The 26,558-nt window shown below is 37.8% G+C and overlaps 1 protein-coding gene across 1 annotated transcript in view; it reads right to left on the reverse strand.

Moving 5' to 3' along the window:
* LOC149158852 (negative regulator of systemic acquired resistance SNI1-like) overlaps window positions 1-26,558 on the reverse strand; it is a 269,207-nt gene that overhangs the window by 163,752 nt on the left and 78,897 nt on the right. Inside the window, 6 exon segments of the mRNA XM_089436334.1 lie at window positions 13,454-13,523; window positions 13,626-13,696; window positions 13,790-13,914; window positions 13,917-14,001; window positions 14,151-14,200; window positions 14,314-14,395. Of these exon segments, the coding sequence (XP_089292460.1) occupies window positions 13,454-13,523; window positions 13,626-13,696; window positions 13,790-13,914; window positions 13,917-14,001; window positions 14,151-14,200; window positions 14,314-14,395 (483 nt within the window).

Here is a 26,558-nt window from a genome sequence, read left to right on the forward strand (position 1 = left end):
AAAATAAAGCAAGATTTCTTGCACCACACCTAGATTGTAGGACTTGCACTTCATATAGGATAGCAAAGCATCTAAGCAGTGATTGTTCATCCAGTCATTTGGTATTTAATCGATATAAAGCAAGTAGTTGACTCCATAAGGCACTGGTCTCATATAAAAATCTAATCTAATCTCTTAACTTGCTAAAATCAACCAAGTGGCTAGGCCATTCAATCGTGTCTCCCAGACTTTTTGGTTGCCAACTGGTCTTTCATTTTCATATTCCATAGGGACTACCCTCCATAGCCTGTTGTTGGGAGACAGCTAGAACAGAGAGGTCAGGGATCAAAGTGACAGCCCCCGACCCGAGTCATTGTTGCACCGTGCTTGTACAATTTGAGCGATAATAGTGCCAACAAATAATTTCACCTCATAAAATAGTCACAGATCTATACCCAAAAATGTTTCAACCATAACCTAAATATAACTTCTATGGAAAGTTGGAAACCATATTCAAACTTCCAATCTCCAATAAGAAATCATCACAAGCAACATATAGAGTGTAGACATGCAAATACATAATTGTTAGATTATTTCAGCATACTTTAAGGAAAACTATCAACCTCAAATCAGATCTGGAAATTACATTAGTAATCAGCAGCTAAACCAGCATCAAATCAGATCTGAAATTACACATTAAGCATGCTAAATTAGTGTAGCATTCAGCCAGAGCCCAGCTGTTCATCGCATAAGCATAATAAATCAACAACAAATAGTAGATCTGCAACAAAATTTGGGGCAGCAAACACATCCCTTTCTACTTGACATTAAAAATGGTCACAGTGCAACAAACCACACAATCCTAAGCTAGGAATGTAGAGCCCTCACACATTATCCCAATCAATGCTTATCACAAGTATAGCAAATCTTAGCTATGGCAATTTTGACTTTTTTCTACCACAGAAACTGATCTTCTGATTTTGATAATTACTCCTAATGATTTCCAATGAGCAAGAAAAATGACCTGGATCCTATCACAAGATTAAAGAGTGAAGACGGCTACATGATACCTCGAAAGAAAGCAAGCTCGATTCGATGAGATGCGGAGAAAAGAGGGAGCCTCGCAGCTATGAAGAACCGGTAGCCGATACTCTTATAAAGACAAGTTATAAGGCTTGTGGTGTTGACTTCCCAAATAGAAAGGAAGTTTGGAATCTCCTCTAGATCTGAGAGGGAGCAAAAGAGTCTCCTTAAATAAGAGCAGGGATCTATTACCTAGGAAAAAGGGAATAGGGATATCCTCTTTGGTCAAGAGGGAGTGATGTTGGACATCACATGTGTGTTATCTTCTTCAGGTGATGAAAACATAATGGTCGAGGATGTGATAAGCATCTATGGTTTCCCTAGGACTAGATCCAAGAAAAGAAAGGTGTCGACACTCTTTGAGAATATGACAGGTATCCAAGAAAAGAGTGGTCGAAGAGGACCGATATTCTTTGAGGACTCAGGATTGGAGATCCAAGATAAGAATAGTCATAAAAGGATACACCTTGTGAACATCCGGATGGGGTATGTGCCTTGTAGAGGTAGTGCAGTATCACACATAAAACCTCCCAACATTATGCTCTCGAATAAAGTTGAGCTTGTCAAGTTAGGCCTCAATGACAGTGTCGGTGATAATGATGATGCTTACAGTTTGGCTTATCAATCCAACTCTTCTTATGAGAACTCTTCAATTTGAGAATGATGTTGTACTGGTTTTACAGTTATGAATACCTCCCTAGTTAAGAGGGAAGTGTTGAAAATGTAACTAGTTTCGGTCTTCATAATTGTTGTTGTACTCATTTCAATATGTATCTTATGTAACAAACAAAAGAAGAAAAGAAAAAGTTATTATTATTAAAGCATGGGTTTCATGCTCATTTTTTATGGTACTCCAAGTAAAAACATGTTCTTCGTGCTTCTAGGGTTTGTTAGGTCTTAGGATTTATTGTTATGAGTCAAAGGAGTCAACATCATGTTTATAAGGCCCTTCCAGGTAAAATGTAATTGAAAAAAGAATTTATTTTGAGTCTAGAACGTCCTAGAAACTCCCAAAAACACGCTATTAGGGGTGTCACGTCACCTGCATTAGGGAAACGCCCCCCCATGCGTCTCCCCACATCTCCCCAAAAGGGGTATGTGGGGAAACGTTTCCCCAAACATCCTCCCGTCCCAGGTGCGTGGGGTGCAAGAAGTGTGTGCACCCCACCCTAGGGGATGCGTCCCCATTGAACATTGGTATAGGAGGGGCACTACTTGGAAAACTTCGATTGAGATAAAATAGTCCTATCTCCCCCTCTTCCATACTTACCACTTTCCATCTCACATTACAAGCCCTAATTCCACCTCCATTGTTCGAGTTCAATTGACCGAGCCTTTGGGGATTGGCACAACCCCTTCCCCATCCACATTCCTGAGTTGGGCCTAGAAATTTGCCCGAGGAGGTTGATGCGGCTAAAAGAACAAGAAATAGCATATGATGTTCACAAAAGAAAAGAAAAAGAATATTAAAATGCAAAAGATGGTCAAGACATAAAAATTAGCACATGGGTAGAAGCCAAACATGAGCTCTACCTCACTCATATGGCCATCACCCAGTTCCTGGGCCAATGTTGCCCTATCAAATTAAAAATAAGAACCCTTGCATGTCCCAACCCCTAATGAGTGATGAGTTGTTACATCATTAATGTTGTGAATGTTAATAATTAATAATGAATAGTTAATAATGATTATTATATGAGGAGGCATGTCTCAAAAGAACTTGATTATTCATGAAGGGGTACCCACCTAGGTATATAAAAGAACCCTTGCATGTCCCAACCCCTGATGAGTGATGCATTGTTACAACATTAATTTTATGAACGTAAATAATTAATAATTAATAGTTAATAATGATTATTATATGAGGAGGCATGTCTCAAAAGAACATGATTATTCATGAAGGGGTACCCACCTAGATATATATATATATATATATATATATATATATATATATGGTACCCTCAGTTCTAACCATATCATATATATAATATATATTCTCAATGGACGTCTTTGTATTTCAAGTGTTCAGAAAATTCTTGTGAAGTATGAACTTTATTCGTTACATTGGTATCAGAGCTATTTGACCTTCTGGTTGCTCAACCACTAAATAGAGCCAGTCTAATCTAGCCTTTTGCCATCAACTCTTCGTCAAATTCATTGCCATTGCAATTGAGGCTTTTAGCCACAAAAAGCTTTTGGAAAAAGAGAATGGAAGAAAAGAGCTATATAAAAAAAAAGAAAAAAAAACGAGTCAAAATATTTATATATATATAAAAGTCAAAAAGAACAAAAAAGAAAGAAAGACGTTGTATTATACTAAAATATAATATAGAATTTAAAAAAAAAAAAGTAAAAAACAAAAAAATTGACACTGGTCGTTTGTAGCTAGTACCACCACCAATCCCTCTGTTTGCCTGTCCAGCAAGCCAACCAACTGTGCCACCAAATGGACATGTAAAACTAATATTAATTGGTTAATGCCTTCTAGTTGTGTATACGAACTTCAAGCCGTTGGTGCAGGATCTCTATTGTGCTCAATCTCTACTAGTTTGGTGTCAAATTCTTCTCAAAACACCACAAGATTTTGAATCTTTTTACGTTTCAAACCTCTAAATCGAACCAACAGAGGGGAAAGATAGTCACAAACTCAGTTGAAGTATATTTTGTACGGTCACCACCATCTAAGTCAACTCTTGATGCCATATTGATCCATACGAACCATAACATTGTGACCACCCGAAATGAAATATAGTGTGAAAGTGTCAATCGTGCATATTTGTAGGGTAACCCGAAATAGAGCATTGGAACCAAAAATAATTGTTGTAGTTGCGTCTATCAGATTCGATGCACAAACAAATCAATCCACTAATCCATTCAAGCCGCCACTTTTGGCATAAGAATTTGTGTGATTTTAAAAGGTTTCAATTAAACAACTGAACGGGCATGATTCACCATATTATTAATCAACATAACAAGACTAATTCAAATTTTAATAAAGGTTTGTGTGATGTGAAAAGGTGTCAATTAAACATCTTTAGGGACTAATTCAAATTTTAATAAGGTTATCATACATATCGTTTAAATCAATAAGTCAATTGAGAAAATATATAAATATTCTAATATATTAGAGTATAAAAAAAAAAAATTAAAAGGTGAAAAATATTATAAAAAGTACAATTAAAAAAACAAAAGGGTTAAAAAGAAATATTCTATTTGGTATTCAGATACTTTTATAAAGTAGGGCAAAAAAGGAATGTTTTTTAAAGGTTCAAGTTATAAATTATTAAAAAAGAAAATAAATATATTTATATACATATATATATATATATATATATATATATATATATATATATCTTTTACTATTCAAGTTCTTTTTTTTAAGATACAAGGCATTATAAAAGTAAAGTGAAATATTATTTAGTTATCATATATACATTCAAATCAAAGTAATAAGAGGATTTTAGAGGAAAGAGGAGTTCCACATATAAGTCAACATTTTGGACTAAATGTTTGTTTTGTAAAACAGAGATTGGGTATCGGTGGATTCATAAAAATTGTGAAATATGTTGACCAACATGTGTGAAATTATTTAGTATGGAAGAACGCCAAGTAATGTGCATACACAAATGAAAAGATTAAAGGAAGAACTCACAAAATTTGCACAAAAAATCAAGGTATCAGAAAAGAATAAAAAAAAAGATCTCCAAGATATGTTTTACGAGTCAAAAGAAAAAAACAAGGAAATTTCGCATCCAAGGGACCATAGTCAAAAAATACTTGCAAAGGTCAATGAGTCCAAAGCTACAAAGAAAAAATTACAGGAAGAAAATGAATATCTCAAACGAGAATCTATCAGAGAAGGAAGAAGAAATTTTTCACTTAAAAACCCTTAATCAAATGCAATTTGAACAAATCAAAGATTTAAAAAATGAAAAGATCGAATGTCAAAACACTAAAAATAAGGTTGATGAATCAGAAATCATAATCAAAGTCTACTCACTCAAATGAAGAAACTTAAAAATGATAAGAAATCATCGAAAAAAAATTAGAGGAACTTATCACGAAAGAAGTATCAAAGTCTTGAAAAGTAACAGTCCAAATTGAAGAAAAATGAACGAATATTGATCCATTCAATATCACAACTCAAGAAGATGACAAACCTATTTAAGTAAAAACATATTCAAATGTTGTAGTTTAGATGATGAATACTCCAAGCAAAGATTTTGTAACCAACTGAACAACATCTTATTGAATTTCCACGACCTTGGTGTCTGGGATAGAATCTTAAAATCTCTAACGCTACCAAACCAAGAATCTCAACAAAGCTACTTTGCACAACAGAATATAAATAACAGTAAATCACACACGCACAAGTATAGACAACTTTTTACAAAATATTGTACAAATATGTACAAAAACCCAATCTTCGTTATATTAAACCAATTGAGTAATACAACAGTATGGGATCTCCTACAAGGGATAATGGCCCTCAAATACCCACAAGTACAAGAATACAAGATACAATGACAATCTCATTGCTCTAGTGCACAATCACGACCTCTATGTCGTATCTCGTCCTATTGATCCTTCGCTTCTGATCTGCTCTCTAGCTGCCCCTTAGTCCATCAAAAGAAAACAAATAGAGTCTCCAGGATGGCTACCACCTATCACTGTTGCAAGTTGCTTATGCTACAATGAACACGGGTTGATACAATCTGCTCTTCTAGGTTGGCCAACACCTAAGCTCCAATCTGCCAATCTAGTAGCTTCTTTCGTCCCTCAAAGAGCTACACATTAGGCTCAATCCTTCACCCAACCTTCAGCGGTCAAGTTCTCGTTATGACTGCTTGTCAAGGGCTACTTTGGACCATCAACATGTTGCCCTCCACCAGTCCAATGATGCCCAATACAATCACTCTGAGATTTGCTCCTAGAAGAGGCTTTCAATCACCAAGACAAGCCTTTCAATTGGCTCCCACAAGCTGCAACTAATCTGTCCACAAATGGACCATCCAACTAGCATCCAAAGCTACATAAATACATACCTCTGCTAACTCAATGGCTGGTGTTTCTTTTTTACACTTAGGTCACTGGTTAGGGCTTCCTAGCTACTTGCTACAACCCTCTTTTTTCCACTTCCAGACCTCCCAAACTGTGCAACCTTCTCCCAAACATGTACCTTCTCCCACGTTTTTGTTTGGTCCACCTTCTAGGCCTCCAAACACTACCCTACAGCCTCCTGTTCACACATCAACTTGCCTGCGCCCTCTACTGTACCTTGGCCTCCTGAACAATGCTCTTTAGGTTTGCGACCTAGTTGTAGCATCTCCTCCTCGCTGCAGCTCGCTTGTGGGAGAAAGATACCACAAGGATTAGGCCTATACACCACCCAAAATTGTCCTCAAGCAATGCGGCTTCCTCTGTAATATCTCAAACCTATAATCAGAAGACAAACATTCCTAGAATAGCCCTTCTCTACCACGTCTTGTCTAAATATCTAACGCTGCCTCAGAGATGTATATCACAAGAATGGATGCAAATTTGGATGTCTAAAATGACTCCATCCACCTTCTATTTATACACTTTAGAAGGGCTCAACGAATTAGTGAAGAGACATGAATTTTGGCTAATTTCACTTCAAGCCTTCATGACTTCAACACTCAAAAAATTCATCGTCAACTTTAAAAATTCATATCTCATCAAGGATATCTCAGAATTCAATGATTCTCGAAGCAATGGATTCTCCTCGTTGTCCTCTATCATCTTCATCCATCACATGTCCAAAATGCTCCATGGTTTTGGCCCAAACATCGATAGGTGCAAAACCCCAACCTTGGGTTCCAAGCCCACAAGTGACTTTTGTGGCGCTTCACCCTCTAAACCCCGAACCCTAGGGCTTGGAGTACCTCCCAAGTTACTCAAAAATCAACACTCCCTCTTAGCAAGGGAGGTACTTCCAAGACTAGGAAGTAACTCATCATCATCATCACTACTTGCAACACTCGCCCAACTCCTGGCGCTCACCACTGCAGCAATCCCTATAGTATGAACTACGCCTCTCTCGGAAGTGTTGTTGTCACTGGAAGCATCTTGCTTCTTCTTCTTCTCCTGTATCGCTTTCCAATCCCTCCATGATTCCTTCTTGGCAGATGTGGAAGCACCCTTGCTCCCCACTAACCATGCGCTCTTCTTGGGCTGCAAAGTCTCCCTCTGAATCTGCAAGCTCCCGCTAGAACTCGACTCCCTCTGAGCCTCTAGAACCTGGACCTTCTTCTCTAGAACATGTACTTGTACCTTTGAAGCTTGCACCTACAACTGCTTCTCTGGAACCTGCACCTGGTCCGCCTGCTTCTTCTTCCCATGATCTATAGGCTTGCCCGTCAGCCTGTATAGCCCATGCTCTCTAACTCCGAGTATAATACCCATGGAGCTAGAGCCTTTGGGCCTAAGTCTTGCCTTTCCATCCTGGAACAAGACCTCAAACGCCTTCTTCTTGATCATCAAGACAGATTTCATGCTATATCCGAGTCCTAGTACAAACAATACATTTTGGACCCGAATCACCTGTCCTGTCTCCATCCTGAATGGCACAACTCTCGATCCTCGAATCTCCTTCTGACTCTTGCTGCCCAACACCATGTGCAAGTTCGAGTCCCATTTAGCTAGAGTCTTAAAAACCTCTTGTGGCACTATCATATGTTTCAACACACCACTGTCCACGTACCATCCATCCTCATCAATAGTACCCTGCGAGAAATGAGAGATCATAACAAAGTCCTCTTCCTCCAACCTCCTGGTGAGAGCATCTATCTCAGCAGAAGTGGCAACATCGGCAACCTGCTTTCCTTTCTTCTTCTCGTCATCTCCCATCTTCTTCTTCATCGAACATCTCGATGAGAAATGACCCATCTCGCCACAGTTGAAACACTTGACTTTACTCAAGTCCTTTTCTGCTTACCCTTCATTCGTGCTACAAGTGCCATGTCATCATCTAAAGCCCTCTTCTTCGAATGAAGATCCTCGTCTCGCAACTCTTCCTGAATGAAGTCGTCCCACAACCTATTCCAATATGGCAATTTCTCTCTGGCAACAATACCTTTGATGAAGGGCTTCCATTCCTTGGTGAACCCTTTCAAAGCAATCCTCACCATATCAAAATTTGAAATAGTCACACCGATAGCAGCAAGCTCATCTTTGACTTGAGACAATCTCGTCAGATACGAAGTCACTCCTTCACCATGTATCATCTTGGTGGAATTCAACTTATCCTCCAATACCAGTACCTAGTTCTCGTTCTTATTCTGGAACAAATTCTGAAGAGCCATCCACATCTCATGTGCAGTGTTCTTCCCGGACAAATGAGGTATTAGGGGATCCTTCACACCATCAAGGATGATCAATCTCACCCTCGTATCTAAATCCTCATACACTTCCAGCTACTTTGGGTCGGCCGGCTTCATGATGCCTTTCTCAGCGAACTCCTAGATCCTGTTGACCTGCAAGACCAACTTGATCATTTCCTTCCATGGACTATAATCAGACAACCCCTCCAACATGTCCTCGTACTGGAGACCAGCCTGCAACTTCGACATTGTAGTGAGTCCTTCACCTACAATGTGACCAACTCCCTCTTAAGTTGTACTTTGTTGTGCACTCTGAACGATTCACTGTCTTCCAAAGTAGCTCAGAGACACTCTGATACCATGTTGAATTTCCACAGCCTTGGTCTCTGGGATAGAATCTTAAAATCTCTAAAACTACCAAACCAAGAATCTCAACAAAGCTACTTTGCACAGCAGAATATAAATAACAGTAAATCACACATGCACAAGTATAGACAACGTTTTACAAAATATTGTTCAAATATGTACAACAACCCAATCTTCGTTATATTAAACCAACTACGTAATACAACAGTCTAGGGCTCCCGTACAAGGGATAATGGCCCTCAAATATCCACAAGTACAAGAATACAAGATACAATGACAATCTCGTTGCTCTAGTGCAGAATCACAACCTCTATGTTGTATCTTGTCCTGTCCGTCCTTCGTTCCAATCTACTCTCTAGTTGCCCCTTACTCCATCAAAAGAAAGCACGTAGAGTCTCCAGGAGGGCTACCACCTATCACTATTGCAAGTCGCTCCTGCTACAATGAACACGGGCTGATCCAATCTGCTCTTCTAGGTTGGCCAACACCTAAGCTCCAATCTACCAATCTAGTAGCTTCTTTCATCCATCAAAGAGCTACACATTAGGCTCAATCCTTCACCCAACCTTCAGTTGTCAAGCTCTCATTATGACTGCTTGTCAAGGGCTACTTTGGGCCATCAACGCACTGCCCTCCACCAGTCCAATGATGCCCAATACAATCACTGTGAGATCTGATCCTAGAAGAGGCTTTCAATCACCAAGACAAGCCTTTCAATTGGCTCCCACAGGCTGCAACCAATCTATCCACACATGGACCATCCAACTAGCATCCAAACTACATAAATGCATACCTCTACTAACTCAAGAGCTGGTGCTTCTTATTAGCACTTAGGTCATTGGTTAGGGCTTCATAACTGCCTGCTACGGCCCTCTTTTCTTCACTTCCAGACCTTTCAAAATATGCGGCCTTCTCCCAAACCTGTACCTTCTCTTATGTTGTTGCTTTGTCCACCTTCTAGGCCTCCAAACACTGCCCTACGACCTCTTGTTCACACATCAATCGCAACATTCCACAGAAGATTGATTTAGGATGGTCAAATCCCTTCTCAATTCGACAATTTTGTTTATCACTCGGAGGATCCTATCATCTTGTATCATCCAAGATGATAGTTCCACAAATTGAGAAGACGAAGAGACATTAAGAGACAAAAAAAGATATCAAGCCTTTTCATTAATGCACTTTGAGGACAAAGTTTTTCTAAAGGGGAAGGCAATGTTATGAATGTAAATTATTAATAGTTAAAAGTTAATAATGATTAGTATATTGAGGAGGCATGTCTAAAAAAAACATGATTGTTCATGAAGGGGTACCCACCAAGGTATATATATGGGACCCTTAGTTGCAACCATATCATATTCTCATTCATACATTTCTATATCTATCTATCTATCTATATATATATATATATATATACATCTATCCTCAATGGACGTCTTTGTATTCCAAATGTTCTAAAGATTATCGTGAAGTTTGAACTTTGTTCGTTACAATTAATGGGGTAATAATTTTTATACATCATACAAAGCAAGCTCTAACCCTTTGAGTTACAACTAGTAATACAAAGAAAAATCAAGAAAAAAAAGAAGCATGAGGGGTGGAAAAACAAAAGCCGAGCCGATAACTCATGCATCCACGATTGTTACCTTTTCACATCTATACACTCAGAATGTGGAATTTGTTGGAAATACTAAGAGGGCGTGAATCAGCATTTCATTTCAATTAGTTAATTTTAATTTCACAGAGCATTAATCATCACATTAACATTAACAATGAACAGTAAACAACACCATTCAACAATGCACAAATATCAAGACAGTAGACAACAGATTTTCTGTGGAAACCCTGCCGGGAGAAAAACCACCAAACGCTTCTTAGTATTTGTCTTCAATAAATTACATCAATAGGAAGCTCCAACTTCCAAGTTTTCAGCATCAACTAAAGGATGCTCCAGCCCTCTGGTTTACAAGCTCCAACCTGAAGGATGCTCCAACTGCCTCCAACAGCCTGGTTTACTGACCCCGACTGGAAGGACACTACAATGCCTTGGTTTATAGGCTCCAACCCGAGGGATGCTTCAACACTTTATTTACTAGCTCGAAGTGGAAGGACACTCCAACGCCCCGTGCAAGCTCCAACTTGCCTTAGCACCACCTTGCTACCATGATCAACCAACAAACCATGTTTCACAATTTTCAGACTGGATCCACTTATGCTCAATACAATATAAATAATGTCAAGACACTTTGTTGACTTTGTCAATCTGCAATATTGTCACAAGGTCATCAGCAGCAATAAAGATCAAAGTTTCAAACCCTAATCCATTCTGCCTCTGCTAAATATCAATATTGAATACACTTCTGCCTGCTGCACAACTGTCAACAAAATTCTCACAGCAATAACTCTCTGATCAACAAACAAATCTGCTCATTAGACTGTCAAACCCTAGCTCATCAAATTGAATACAAAACCATCCAATCTCATCAAGGCATCCCTTGACAATCAGCAGTAAAGCAATTCTAAACAATACAAAACCCTCTTTGTACCACTTACAATCTCAAAAATGCTATACATTACCTGTCACGGATCCCTCATAACTCTGCCATCATTAGCACACTGAACAAGTAAATCAACTCAAAACCCTCTAAGAACATCAAACTTCAGCTGAAACCCAAGTTCATCAACATTCTCTGTAGAACAACCCGGCTCAAATAGTTTTGTAATACAAGCTTCTACTTGAATCAAATACCAAAACCCTAGCTGCATCAAATCTCTGCTCAACAATTAATCTGATCTCTTCTATACTGTAAGAACCCTAGCAAATATTATACACTTCAAAAGTAACTGCAATCAGATCATCCTCTGTTATTGACTACATCCATGCTTACTGTCATTACAACATTGCTCAAGTTAAACACACTATCAAACATCCAGCCATATATCTTTATCAATAATATAGTCAATATGCTCAAATGCTGACACACAACTACTTCCTTTAAAATGCTGCATCACAGCGACCAACAGCAGTACCAAACTCTGAATCAATCAACATGTGTATTATGAGGATGATGGAACCCTAGCAGTACTATTATTTCAAGCAACTGAACCCTAGGCACTCAATGTCACTATCAAAATCTTTGAACCAGTGAGACAAATGCATCATGACATAACCCTAGCATTGATCAAGATTTTCACATGTGCTTTCCTCTGTTCTCAGCAAAACAAGACACTGCTTAGCAAAAGCATTTGACTATGTGAACTTCTGTGATACTGTTCAATACTCTACTGCATATACATTCTCAAATAAGCATCATACTTTATCATACTTGACATAATGTCAGCCACAAAACACGCCCAGCAATATATGTATATCTTCAAGCAGCTACAATGATGTGTCCAGAACAGCATATGTAGTAGCTATACTCAGATTTCAAACACAATCTTCTACAAACTCATCAATCTGTGCCTTATCTTTGAACCCTCAACGCACAGTGATCCATTGTCTATACACAAGAATCTACAATATACCCTAAAAATATCCTGATGGAAATTTTGCATCTTCAAACTAGCTAAAATATCTTTGATGGAATTGTTTTGGGATAATGCAACATAGATAAAAATATCTTAAGGAAACTTGATTTAGCAGAGAAAATGAAATGTGCACTAGGAGAAAGGAAATAGAGTTGAGGGAAAAATAAACTGTCATCAATGCCACATCACACCACGCTCCATGCAAGCAAGTCACTGATCCAATTTTCCAAATCACTAATGACTCATCGCCATTTGTCCACTACAGCAGCTGCCACGTGTCACCCTATTATAAATATACAAGCTAAAAATAGCAGTCCCCCTAAAAAGGGAAAAGATGAAAAAAGTCCGAAACAAGGGGGACCTTACCATATATAGTACACCTAAAAGTAGGCACTACTATATATAGAAAATTGTCTGCATGTCCACAATATTATACTCATCAGACTCAAATTTCCATGGGGAGTCCAAATAGGTTGTTAGCGCTACATGCAAAAACTGTTAGAAATAGAAATATCTTGGAAGTCAATGAAAATACCTTCATCGGACTTAGTTTTCAGTGGGAAGTCAAATTTAGGGGTTAACAGGGACTTGGGTGAAACTTAAGAATGGTGAAACAACATGAAAGTGAAATATAGTTCATAATGCAGTAACAGTAAAATTTATTTGCTAGAGGGGTAGAGCAGCATTTAATGCAGCTAATCTTCAGCTTGATGAGTTGCAGCATTAAAGCTGAACGGACGGCACAAATGGAAGCCAAAACGAATAGTTTAAGAAAGGATGTAAACTCTTTTAGTTAGGTGCTAAGGTGGACGCTTTCACTCTACTCATCAGTGCTGCGGGGGGTGGGGGTCAACTCTACTATCACCTTGTAATCTTATTGACTTTTGTACTGCAATATGATAAGCATGATTTTCAAAAAAATTATTCTATTACATTTCCAGATCATACATAAGGTTTTGGTGGTGGATCAGTTGAACCAATAAGCATAAAGTCGTACACATCCCACATACTAATGTTTAAATTCCTCGACATTTCAATTACTCTATGGACTCTGCAGATTCACGAATCCACAAAACTAATTTGTGGGGTCAATTGAAGAAACAAATAATACAACAATTTTCAATAATCCCTGAATGATCAAAAGTATGTACCTGAAGAAATGGACCAATCAACTCCTTGTTGTAAGATAATTCATTTATGACAATTTCTAAAACAGGTGTTCTGTAAAGCATGAAAGACTTTATTAGAATTTTCAGTCCAGAGCCATTAATGTTCAATACATGAGAAATTGGTTTGCATCCAATCAGAAGATTATGTACGTACCGGGATCCATCTGATCGGGAAGTCCGACCTTTCTTATCTGCTTCTTTCTTAATTGTGTCAAGTTCCATCATCTATTATTTTGGACATACAACTAAAAACCAGTTAATTCACTATCTTTGCATAACACAGTCATGCTTTAAAACAATAAATGAACTGCTCTTTACCATTGTCAGAAGTGTCTGCACTGATAAGCAGAGTGTATGTCTAATCTCAGCCTCAGCCAGATATGATGCACTGTCAAGATCCTGTAATGATTTTTTGAATATACCATCTGCTCTTGTCCTTTGTCATTATTGTCAAAAGGCTCCTTGTCTGTTGCAGCCATAATGTGAAGAGATGATATAACTAAGTTTTTCAAATTCGTTCTTTGGGATCCCTGCAAGAACCACAATCAGAGAAAAATGACTTACAATTTCCTTGTCTGTCTGTAAAGAAAGAAATCTCACTCGACAGATATTCGATGCATGACTAGGGAAATAAGAAGCAATTTTACCATATTTGTACACTAAATAAAAAGTGCATTACCAGTAGCTGATTGAGAAAAGAATCCCGTATTATTGGCCATCCTTTGTTTCCTGTCTCAAAACAGACCAGTGTCTGATAATAGTTCCTAATATATAATGTTCTGTCAGAAAAAACTAAAATCAAAATCAAAATATACATGTAATCTATTAAGTAGACTGCTCACCTTTAAAGACTTGACAACGACAAATAAAATCTGTTTCAAGAAGTCTCACAAGATATTGGAACAACATTATCTCTGCCATTATCTGCAACACAGTCACAAGCAAACAGATCACATAACCTATTGAATAAAGTGGTGCCAAGTCTAGGTCCCACAGCGAATAGTAATTTTAAGACTATTAAGCACAATTCCTTAAATTTCGCTGCAAGATCACCCCAAATAATAGGTGACCATGCATGCATTTAGAAATATGCAGAGATGAGTAATTTTCAGTGATATTACATTTTATCCATGGTTAGTGTGACGTCCAAAACATAAACATGGTTACCCACAAGTAACCTTCTAATGATGGGACTCATCCTTCTTGTATCCCCCTTGCTGTGTGACTAAAATAAACATTTTTTTATTATGCAAATAATTATATGTACAGGAGGTTTCTCAGAAGTTCAGTCATAATTTTGTAAGCATGCTTTAGTTCTAGGGATTTACAGTTCTTTATTTCAACCTTTGTAGAAGTCCATCCATGCTAAATAAGGCCTAAACTGCGAAAATAGAGTAATCGGATTAATTGAGGTACTAAGTGCATAATCACGACATAATGCTCATTAGGGCATCACTCTCTTCTTGAATAAAAAGAGATTTTCCCCTTTCAATTTTTATTCTATCTATCAATGAATCTATTACTTTCTCTCAACAGGGATCAATTGGGGAAGTTTTCCTCCATACATTCACAAGCACATGGATTACACTTCCGATATGCAGGTGCCCCCAACCGCTTATGATTTTTGGTTCATTTCATGAATCTCTTCGCTTATCTCTATTTTGAGCTTCTCTTTGCTACCACTCAAATTTTATCAGTGTTTCCAATGGTAGTGTCTCTATTTTGTGGTTTAGAGATGCTACAAGTGATATCGGACTCCCAAGTCCCAACTACATGGGGAAGGATATTGATTTTGTAGCTCAGGCCTTGTGTCTAGGCATGCAGAAGTCACCCACATCTCTTTGGAACACTTGCTCTAGGTTGAGCAAGTTGCTAATGTAACTTAGCCCAAGTCAACTTAGGGAAAAAGCACATATTAATATGTTGGCTTGTTGAGCTAATAGAAACTTACAAAAAGTAAAGTGATTTACTTTAGTGAGTAAGTTTTATTGTTAACCATTGATCTCAAGTGAGGTGAAATATAATCTCGGTCGTCAATCACTTTGAGATTAGGGTAAAGATTAGGGTTTTGGCTCAATGAAAAGTTATAAAAGCAAGGCTGAGCAGAGGAGATAGACACACAACAGCGTCACAAGATTGAGAGCGGCATCTCAATGAGCGGTGTGTTGGCTCCAGAGAGGATGGAGATTTAGGTCTGCAAGTGAGATCAAGCACTAGTCTAAGGAAGATCTGTTGGATGAGATCCAAGTTATTGTATCTATACTTTCTCAGTTGGGCCATTATCCAAGTACGGGAACCTAAGTAGGACCTGAGTTTTTATTAATGATGAACTGATTTGTTGCACAGAAATCTATGTGTTTCATTGTGATTCAGATCATTATTTGCTTTCGCTGAATGTTTTTTTGTTAGGAACCTAGTTGTGTGTTTATTTAGCAAATTTTTGCTAGGAATTAAATACCAAGTGTTGGGTTCAAGGAAATCTAACACGGTATCAAAGCTAAAACTTTGAACCGATCTCAGAATCGCAAGTGACAGGTAGATCGTCGAGGCTAGGTTTGGCCACAATCGTACAAGTGAATTTTTTTGTAGGGCCGAAGGGAGAATTTTTTTTAAAAGCTGAAAAGTTTTTTAAGGTCACAGAAGCTTTGAAAAATAAAAAGTAAAAAATCGAGGTGGGGGGCGATAGGCCTGATGGCCCACCTAGCCACCAACAGCCTGCAGCTGCCAGACTAGATAGCCCTTAGGGTGGAATAGCGACCGATAAACCACGAAATTGGCAGGGCAGAACAATGGTCAATCAATTTTAGAATTGTTAGAGTTGTCGAGAGATTTCAAGACAAGAGAAGGATCAGGTTGAATCATGCCACAATAGTAGCGCAGGCCAACAGGTTTATCAGCATGCTAACAAAGCGACGTGAGTATGAGGTCATCCAAGTGCTAACCGGTAGGGAACGTCACGAAATAGGCGGCAGTGGCAGGGACTATCAAGACGACTGTCAACGCAAGTAAGTGGTTGAGTCAAGTAAGCGACCGCCAAGTTTTGAGCAGAGTGTCGTAGGGTGTCAAGGCAGTGCTAGAAGCCACCGACAGCCTAGATCAGTGCGAGGGTAATGCAAAGGATAGCCAATCATGCAGATTAGGCAGCATCAACCAAACAACAAGAGAGTTAATGGGAACAGCAAGCATGCATAACAGAGGTAGTCAAGAAGCAAATAGGACAAAGCGGACTATCAGGACAAAGTAGCAAGAGTTCGTGGTTGAGACAACACATAGTCAAACCACAAGGCAAAGCCTCGGAGCAAGCAACAATTGCTTTCAATTATTTGGTAGCTTGGGCTGAGTTTCCAGAGCACAGCTTGTGCGGTTTGAGAAACTATAGACAAGATGGTGACGTGTCTCAGGTTTGAAGATTGCTTGGATGGGTTGTCTAACTACAGCAATTGGAAGGAGAAGATTATGTTGGTGTTACAAGAGAACGAGATCTGGGATTTTGTATCACAAACTCACATTCATCCTACCAATGCAACACTCCCAGCCACCCATAATAAGGACGTGAAATCCAAGATGATTATCTTGGATGGAGTGAAGGTCCACATTATTCCTCATATATCCACGAAGAAAACCACAAAAGAAATGTGGGAGGAATTGACAAAGTTATAACAAAGCGACAACCAAAACTGAAAAAAGGTGTTGAGAGAGAAATTCAGGGGCACCAAGATGTCCAAGAATGAGACAGTTTCTTCTTATCTCACCAGAATATCTCAAGTACGAGATGAGCTTGTTGTGGTAGGGGAGAAAGTTCCAGGCTCACAAATAGTAAGAACATCTTTCAACGGGTTCACGGGGCATTGGGGTACCTTCATTAAAGGAGTTATGGCATGGGAGAATCTCCCAACCTCGGATAGGTTGTGAGATGACTTCACCCAAGAGGAGACTGGTCGAAGGCTCTATATGGAAACCAAGTGAAAGGTGAAAAGGATGAGGAGAACAATGCTCCTTCACGTCATGTAAGAAAGGGTGACGGGGCTACCAAACTTTACAAAGGAAAGGGAGGATCCTCTAAGGAAGGGAAGAAGAAGGACATGAGTAAAGTCAAGTGTTGTGCATATCACAAGCCAAGACATTATGTGAGCCAGTGTCCAGACAAAAACATGGGCAAGGGAAAGACAGCCACAACAACCATTGCACAGATGGACGAGTTGGTTTGAGAAGTTCGAGGACTCTTGCCTTAGTGTCATGCCTCCTTGAAATTGTCACAAAATATGCAATGGTTCGTGGATAGCGGAGCATCTCGCCATATGACAAGAATAAGGGAAGTGTTCCTTAGTGTTTCAGAGATGGATTTAGACATGCATGTGAAAGTTGGTGTGAGTACCATACATGCAGTGAAAGGGGTTGGAACAATGTTGTTCAAACTAGAATCAAGAGGATCTCTGGAGGTGGCAGGGGTGTTATAAGTCCCAGAGCTGAAGAAAAAATTGCTCACAATCTCAGCTCTGGAGGACAAAGGGTATGATGTTGAGTTCCAAAAAGAACAAGTATTCATACATTCAAAGGGAGTTACCTAGCAAACAATAGTCAAGCTTGGTGTCGGTTGTTGAGAAACCAAGTGTAGAATAGATTAGGCATGATTTTTCTTCTTGATAATTACTTGTGAATGTTATATGTTTTTTTATTACTTGTTATGTTCTCTTCATCAAGCACTTATACAAATTTTCAAAACATAAAGATCACAAAGAGACAAGGGACACCATAAATTAGGCTCCAAGCCAAGGCAAAACCCCACAAGGGGGAAAACCCAACAATCCTTCTCTTATAGAATCAAATCAAAATGAGATATCCAAGACCAAGACCAAAACTGCCACCAAAAATGCCAAGTCAAACCCTCCTCCAAGTCACCTCCAAGGCCAAAGTCAACAATGGTCAAACTGTGCCAAATCTGGACAACTCTTAAAATTTTGGTTTTGAAATTTCGGCCCCTGAAATTTCAGGCCTGCAATAGCACAAAAAAATTCAGCCTTCATGTATGAAATTTGGTCAAGCAAACATATTCTTCTCTCTTCTTTGACATCATTACTCTCTTCTTTGACATTTGTTTCTTGTCCTCCTTTGAATGGTTCAACTAAGGTATGAGCTTTGGGAGAAGCTAGTAAGACTTTCCACGAAAAACCCCTTTGAAAGATGGTTACACGAGACCTAGGTTTGAGATATATAGCGAGATATGAGTGCATCCAAGGTCAAGGTAGATATGAGAAGAGGTGATGTATGTTCTACTTCAACAAGTACCAAAGCAAATGCCTTCAAAGGATCCCCAAGTTGAAGGATTAGCTTTCTAGGATTCCCTCTTGATGTGACAACTAAGGCATCAAATTTACGAAGAATCCACCGTGGGAATTCTAGCAAAACTTGAGGATCCCTAGACAAGACACTAAGGAAGAATTATATCCAAGCGAAATTCGAAATGCCTTCCTCCAAAACATTTCGCACCAAGCCCTAGAGGAGCCTCTCTATCCTTAAAGGGGATGAAAATATACGGTTTAGAAAGAAAAATTATCTGGGCTTTGAGGACCACCAAGGATTTCAAGACTAGTGCCTAAGTTAGGAGCTAATTCCTGAAGTTAGTAGCTAATTCCTATAAGTCATGACGAATTCCTATAATTTAAGAGGAGTCCCTACAAATTAGGACGAGTTATGAAGCATTTCGACTGATGTGCTAGAGTGGAAGGCTTAGTTATTGTCTTCTAGTCTAAGTTAACTTGGAAAAGAATGAGTGACAAGTCTCTAATTCTAGATCGAGACTTAGGGCAAGTTGCATGAGCCACTTCAACTCAGTTAACAACTCAATCACCAATTTGATTTCCTAAAATATTGTCTTTCCAGATTTAGCCATTTGATGTGCTTATAAGGAAGAGTGAAGACACAATTGTAATCATAATTATTGAGCACAAGTTTGCTTTAGAGCTTGTGAGGGAAAGAACATGCAAGAGGAGCTTGTATGAATTTTGTAGAAGGAAGAATTCATTGGGAAGTGCGTATAGAAATAGGAGGAAATTCCTATTTAATAGGAGTTGCTTATGCACTAGGAAATAGGAACTCCTAGTGTGCATAGATTGAGGAAGCAGGATCAGATCAGGCAAGGGTTTTTAGCTTAGTACAAGCAAAGAGAACAAGGTAGTTCTCTAATGAAACTATATTGTATTGTAAGTGATCTATTGCTCATTCTTCTTCAATAAAATTCTCAAGCAAGCAAAGGGTTTTCCCAGTTGGGTTCCCTAGAAAAATTGTTGTTGAATTGTGTAATTGTGTATTTATTTTTGTTCCTATTCTGCTGCAAAATAAGTAGAGAAATTATGTGTCTATATGAAAAGAAATTATCTAAATCATTTTCTTACAAATCACTTGGTCTACTAGATCATATTGTGTCACAAAATTGGGTAAATATTTTGAGGGTATATAACAAACGGGTATTCCCCCTTTGAGGGTTGAATTTGTAAAATCTTATGTAAAAAATATTTTAGTGCATGGTCCCTCATACTTAAACACCATGGCTAAAATATTTGAGGGTGGAAAAAATAATTAATCCCCTCAAGTGTCAATTAATTAATTTTTCTGGCAAAAATAAAATTAAATCCTAAGCCAGAAAATTAATTAATTAGAGTCAAAATTAAAATGTTAGAGAAATTAAATTCTCCAAGTGGAAAAATTCGTGGGTCTAAAATAGGTTAAATTTTGGAGGTCCCCCACTAAAGGAATATTAGCAATTTCAAGAAAATATGGACCCTTGGACCTTGGTGGTTAAGTCAGAGTCAAATTTTTTAGGAAATTAGCTCAAAATAATTATTTTTGAGCTAATAAAAAATGGTTTTGATGAGAAATTCGAAAATTCCTCAAAAATAAATTTTTTTGACGGCAAAGATTAAAAGCTAATCAAGGATTTATCAAAGGTGAAGATTATTTTAACGGGGATCAAGCCAACTAGCAGTTATTTTCCACTTGGAGGAATTTCTCTATAAATAGAAAGCTTTTGGTTCTATTTTCATATTATGATGATTGGGATCTGACGTAATTTTGTAAACATTGGTGTGAAGCCAATGTTCTGATGGGAACGTTTGAATATCATAATAAAAGACTTTGGGGTACAATTCATGGTGTCCTTGCCTCATTGATTTGTGGTATGTGTTGGGTATATGCATTCCTTTATCATGCTTTAATATTATCTGAATCGTTATTTCATTTGTAGATGATAGCAACATTCTATTGGTAAGTTTTGGGCCTACCTTAGATGATCCAATTCATCGTATGTTCTAATGATTTTTCTTGAGAAAAAATATAGAGTTTGCAGGTTCCGCGGCCCTTTGGCTCCAAATTCACAGACTATGGGCACATGCTGACCATGTTTGGACTTTGAATATTTTATGTGATGTTCTTACTTCACTAAGGTTGTGGTTAACATTCATTTATTTTTTGAAATACATCTAGCCGTCATGAAAATTTTATTTAGAAAAATCTATTCTTCAAAATCTTTCTAAGCATTGTACATTTGTATATTTTTGTAAATATATTTTGTACAACAAACTTTTGTAAATAATTTTATTTTCTAACCCTTGCTTTACAGCTGGGGTTTGGAGTTTTGGAATTTTTTATTTTTTGTATATATTGGGGTTTTGGGCACTTGTAAATTTATTTGTGCAAGTGAGATCCAAGAAGAATTGTTGGATTAGAGCTAGATCTATGCCCTTGAGGGTAAGATCTAGTCTCCAAAATTTTTGTAGGGCTAGCTATTGAAGAATTTGCAGTAAAATTGAAGATCTAAAGCAAATTCGATTTTTGGGGAAGGGTTTCAATTTTTCTAAGGCCTCTAAGCCCAGTGTCCTCCTCCAGCCTAGCCATCTAGCCTCCTTAGCCCTGGTCGTTGCCCTAAAACCCCCTACATCAGCCTTCCTTAGCCTTCTTGGCCTAGCCGCAAGCCCCTAGAGGCCTCGTCCTCCTCTCCTAGGCCTACAACAAGCCTCCCCTCTCCTCCTTCTGCCCTTGGCCCTCCTTCTTCCCCTTCGTCCTCTTCTTCTCCCTCCTCAGCAGCCTCCCATCAGCCTTGTAGGCCTTTGCCGCAGTCCCAAAAGGACTCCTCCCTTAGGTCGTATCCCTTTTAGGACTTGCAGCAGGCCTTCAAGGCCTCCCCTCCCTTGTCATGAGGCCTTTCTAGGTCTTGCAGCCCTTCCCCACCTCAACACTAGCTCTCTAGGGCCTAGCGTTGCCCCTCCTTGATCCTCATTTGCCCTCATCTCTTCCCTGTGGGTCATTTATATTTCTGGACTGAACATTGGTGTGTTTTGCAAAGGTATTTAGCTCAAGTTTTGTGTTTACAGGTGTTCAAGTCATTGACAAAACCTTGGCAAGTTAGGCAAGTGATCTTCAAGGCCTAAGCCCTTTGGTTTGACCTCTAAACCCTTGCTCATTTCACTGTTTTACTTCAGAAAGTTAAATAATTCATAACAGTGATAAAAGACATTCTAAATTGGCATAAAATCAACTCATAACTTGCTTAAACTATTAAGGAATTAATTGCATGAGTTGGGCTAGTTTTGTTCAAGTAAATTTCACCTATTTTCATTGACTGTTATCTCTGCATAATAAGTGTGATCAAATTTGATATAACAACGAAAAGTGCACCATAAGAGAGCTAAAGTAACTAAGATCTTGTGTTGGCAAAGTTTATTTGGCATTTAGGCTCCTATTGCTTGCATTGGACATCTTATGTTGTATTTACGAATGCTCTGAACATAATTAACTTACTGCTAATCTATCTTAATACTGGAATGCAGGTTACATAAGTACCCTCATTGCTTTACATTCTAATTGTTACTTGTCTAGTTATTTTAAGTGCTATTTGGAATCTAACATTTGCTTGTCCCTTGTAAGCTCTCTCATAATCTCTAAAGATCATTAACTTTGCACTAAATTCACTCGTATAAGCACTTAATCCATAATTGAATTCCATTGTGTATCTCTTAAGTGAATTTGGTCACTCTTGGTTAGAAGCATCCCATGATAATCATCTTGTTGTTGACTAATCATTGAAAAATATTGGTTTAGAACACTTGCAATTTGGTGGTCAATTTGTGATCTTGAGGTCTTAAAGAATCTAATTGGTGGTGATTTAATATCTTGGCATCTAAGTACTCTTCGCTGAAAGGCTTCTAATCTATTTTTGGAGTTAAGTAACATTGGCATTGAAATACTAAGTGTTCTAATCTAATTGAGCATATCTTGAATGATTGAGTAATATTGGCATTTATCTTGTTGAAATATCCCTTGAAAGATTTCTACTTAATTTTCATTGGCATCCTGTATTGGAAATCATTGGCTAATTATTAAGTGGATAAGTGCTCTAAGTTTTGTTAATTGCAATCATTGTTATCATTTATTGGTTGAGCATCTTGTAGAAGATTATTTTGTCTTGAGCACTTGAGTAATTATTTGAAAGGATCTCTTGTTTATCATTGGCACTTAAAGAATTTGGCACACATTTCTTGTTATGATCGAATTTAGGTTTCTGTGATCCATATCTAGTTTCTGAGATATATTTTTGGTGATAATCACATCAAGATTCATTTGTCGACGCGTTTTGAACCAACCAGTGTGGTTCATCATCAGGACAAGATGAAGAATCAGATCATGGCAACGAGTTAAATAGAGAGACAAATCATTCCAGCTGCTAAAATGAAACAGCGACTTTTGGTTGGGTCAAAAATTAGGAGAAGGATTATTTACTTAATAGTTTAATTAATCAAATACAATATATCTACAATATTATTTTTATATAAAAATTGGAAGTTACGATAAGATTTTACCCAATCCATAAACGGAGGTTACATTTGACTTGGACTAAGGATTAGGAAAAAACTAATTTCCAATTATAATAAATAAATAACTAAATAAAATATATATAATTTAAGATAATTTGTAATAATGATGGGATTTTACCCAATCCTCAATACGAGGCCTAGGATACTTTATTATAGATAAATAATGCATTATAAAATAAATAATAGATAATGTGACATAATTATTTTAATTGCAAAGATTAATTAAAAAAAATCCCAAAAAAATATAACTTATTTCTTCCGAAGTCAAAAGGTTGAAACGAATAAAAATAAATCAAGTTAAATAATAAAAAATAAAAGGAAAAAGAACTAAAGGGACAAAATAAATTAACAAAAGGAAAGGGGACCAAAGAGGAGTCAATAAACCCAAGGGGGGAAATTTAAATTTATTTTTTTTAAAGAATCAAAGATTAAAATTAAAATTAAAAATACAAAGGAAAATGAAAGAAATCAACACAACCACAGGGATAAAGAAAGCAAAAAGGCTAAGAGCAAAGGACAGGGATTTCTTTTTATTAATCTTTGCAATTAAAATAATTATGTCACATTATCTATTATTTATTTTATAATTTATAATTTATCTATAATAAAGTAACCTGGGCCTCATATTGAGGATTGGGTAAAATTCCATCATTATTCCAAATTATCTTAAATTACATATATTTTATTTAGTTATTTATTTATTATAATTGGAAATTAGTTTTTTCCTAATCCTTAGTCCAAGTCAAACGTAACCCCCTTTTATGGATTGGGTAAAATCTTATCGTAACTTCCAATTTTTATATAAAAATAATATTGTAGATCTATTTTATTTGATTAATTAAATTATTAAGTAAATAATCCTTCTCCTAATTTTTGACCCAGCCAAAAGTAGTTGTTTCATTTTAGTCGTTGAAATGATTTGTCTCTCTATTTAACTCGTTGCCATGATCTGATTCTTCATCTTGTCCTGACGATGAACCACACTGGTTGGTTCGAAACGCGTTGACAAATGAACCTTGATGTGAATATCACCGAAAAAAAATTCTCAGAAACATTTATTGTTGTTAAGGTTGTCATTCCATTCATCAATTAAGTACTTTTGTCACAAAATTAATCATAACTAAAGTACTTAAACATTAAGCAATCTTAAGATAAGAATCACTCATAATCCTTGCATTCGAAGCTAGACTTGCACTTAATAATTTACCTCTAGGCATAAGCTTGGTTGATAGACAGTTGGGGCTACCCTTTCTCAATTTAACTTGAGGGACTTAGCACCTTTCTAGTGGTTAACATGGTGACCTCGTAGCCATCAAAGCCACAGTCTCTGCAGTGCCGCACGCATCAGGTGGTTGGAACACAAGGGGAGGTATCGTTAATCAAGCCTTTGCTTGCTTCATGTTGGCTTCCATCCCACAATCTACTCTAAAGACTAGTTCCAAAACAATTAAGAGTAAGGTTACATTTAGAATAGGCATCTAATTTAAGATCAACCAAGACGGTGCATTTCACCTAGCTGGTAGGATTTGCATTTCATTTAAGTGAGTGAAGCATCCAAGCAGCGATTGTTCATCTGGTTACTTGGCATTTAATTGGTAATAAGCAAGAAGTTGACTCCATGAGGCACTGGTCTCACATTCAAATCTAATCTAATCGTTAAGTCTTGCTAAAATTAACCAAGTAGCTAGGTCATTCGATCGTGTCTCCCAGACTCGTTGGTTGCCAACTTGTCCTTCATCTTCACATTTCCATAGGGACTAACCCCCATAGCCTGTTGTTGGGAGACAGCCAAAACGGAGAGGTCGAGGATCAGAGTGACAGCCCCTAACCTAAGTCGTTGTCGCAGTGCCTGTACAATCTGAGTGACAACATCCTTGGTGTTGGTCGAAAATCTTTAAAACATAAATATTTTCCTTTTTCCTACTTTCTAAGTCCTTCAAGGAAAGCCACTAGGGTTATTTTGTAGGGTCGAATTCAATTAGGGCATCCATAGATAAACTTTGGAGCCAAATAGGCTTGGATTTAACCTCGTTGAGCCATCTCCCTCAAAATCAAGCCTTTAGCATGGTTAAATTTTCCCTAGAAGGGTTGACATCATCCTCTATAAGCAATTTGTGCCCTAGTAAGACTCTAAAAGTTAACCCTAGCTAAGGCTTCAACTTAGGGTTTATTTTGAGGGTTTTCTTACTCCTTTGTTGATTATGCCATTCGTATACCCTTTCTTCGTTGCATGTATGCCTAATAGTTCCTTTGTTGATATACATCTTGAAACCTTAGGTCACATGTACCTCTTTTAGCCTTAGGGCTTAGTATATGATATGTTTTTCCTTTACAAAAAGAATTGCATGTTTGTCCATTGAAAAGTACCTTTACCTAGCCTATATTTACATCACCTTCAACCATATAACCTAGAATACCATTTAGGTGATCACTAGGAAGCCTCCCTTGTGGTGCAATTCCACTAAAGAGGAGGAAAATTATTGAGGTGACAATGGCAATCTTCCTCATTGTTGCAACAAGGTTTGGCCTTTTCCTTGTAAGGCCTTTAACAAGGCCTGCTAGGTTTTGAGGCAACAATCCACAAAGAAAACAATAATGTTCCACGGGGATGTGTCCATCAGGGTGGGGTGCACACACCTCTCACACCCTATGCACCTAGGACGAGGGGACGTCAGGGGAAATGTTTCCCCATGTAATCCATTTGGGGAGACACAGAGGGGGAAGTTTCCCCAGCGTGGGGGACACAACTCCCCAAAAAGGGTGCTTTTTCCCATCCCCCCTCAGAAAGGGTTATGTCCCCCCTTAATTTTGCTTGAAAACAATAATTTATGAGTGGGGAAGCTTAATATTCAACCCTACAGCCCTACTAATGATATGTTATTAATGGTAATGTTAAATTTTTATAGTAAAAGGACGAAAATGAAAGATAAAGGAGAATGTCATGTCTCTTTATCTTTCATTTTCATCCTTTTACTTAAATTTTTAACTTTACCATGAAATGACTCAGAATGTTTGAGAGTGGTTCCAACATCAATGGAGTTCATATGGAGAAAGTGGAATTTCATATCTCATTCAAAATTCGGCAGACTTAACAATTTTCAAGACTCCAAGATTGGGGGGATTGCAATGTTTCCATTGGATTCTATCAAGTATGAGGGTCCAGAAATAGCATTTAATCAAGAGTACCAAGCCCAAAGTCACCCCTTTTGAGGGGGGGGCAT

The sequence above is a fragment of the Pinus tabuliformis genome, chromosome 5_2 (assembly GCF_031772625.1).
Source record: "Pinus tabuliformis cultivar Carrire ecotype Pingquan chromosome 5_2, CPIR1, whole genome shotgun sequence".
NCBI classification, from domain to species: Eukaryota; Viridiplantae; Streptophyta; class Pinopsida; order Pinales; family Pinaceae; genus Pinus; species Pinus tabuliformis.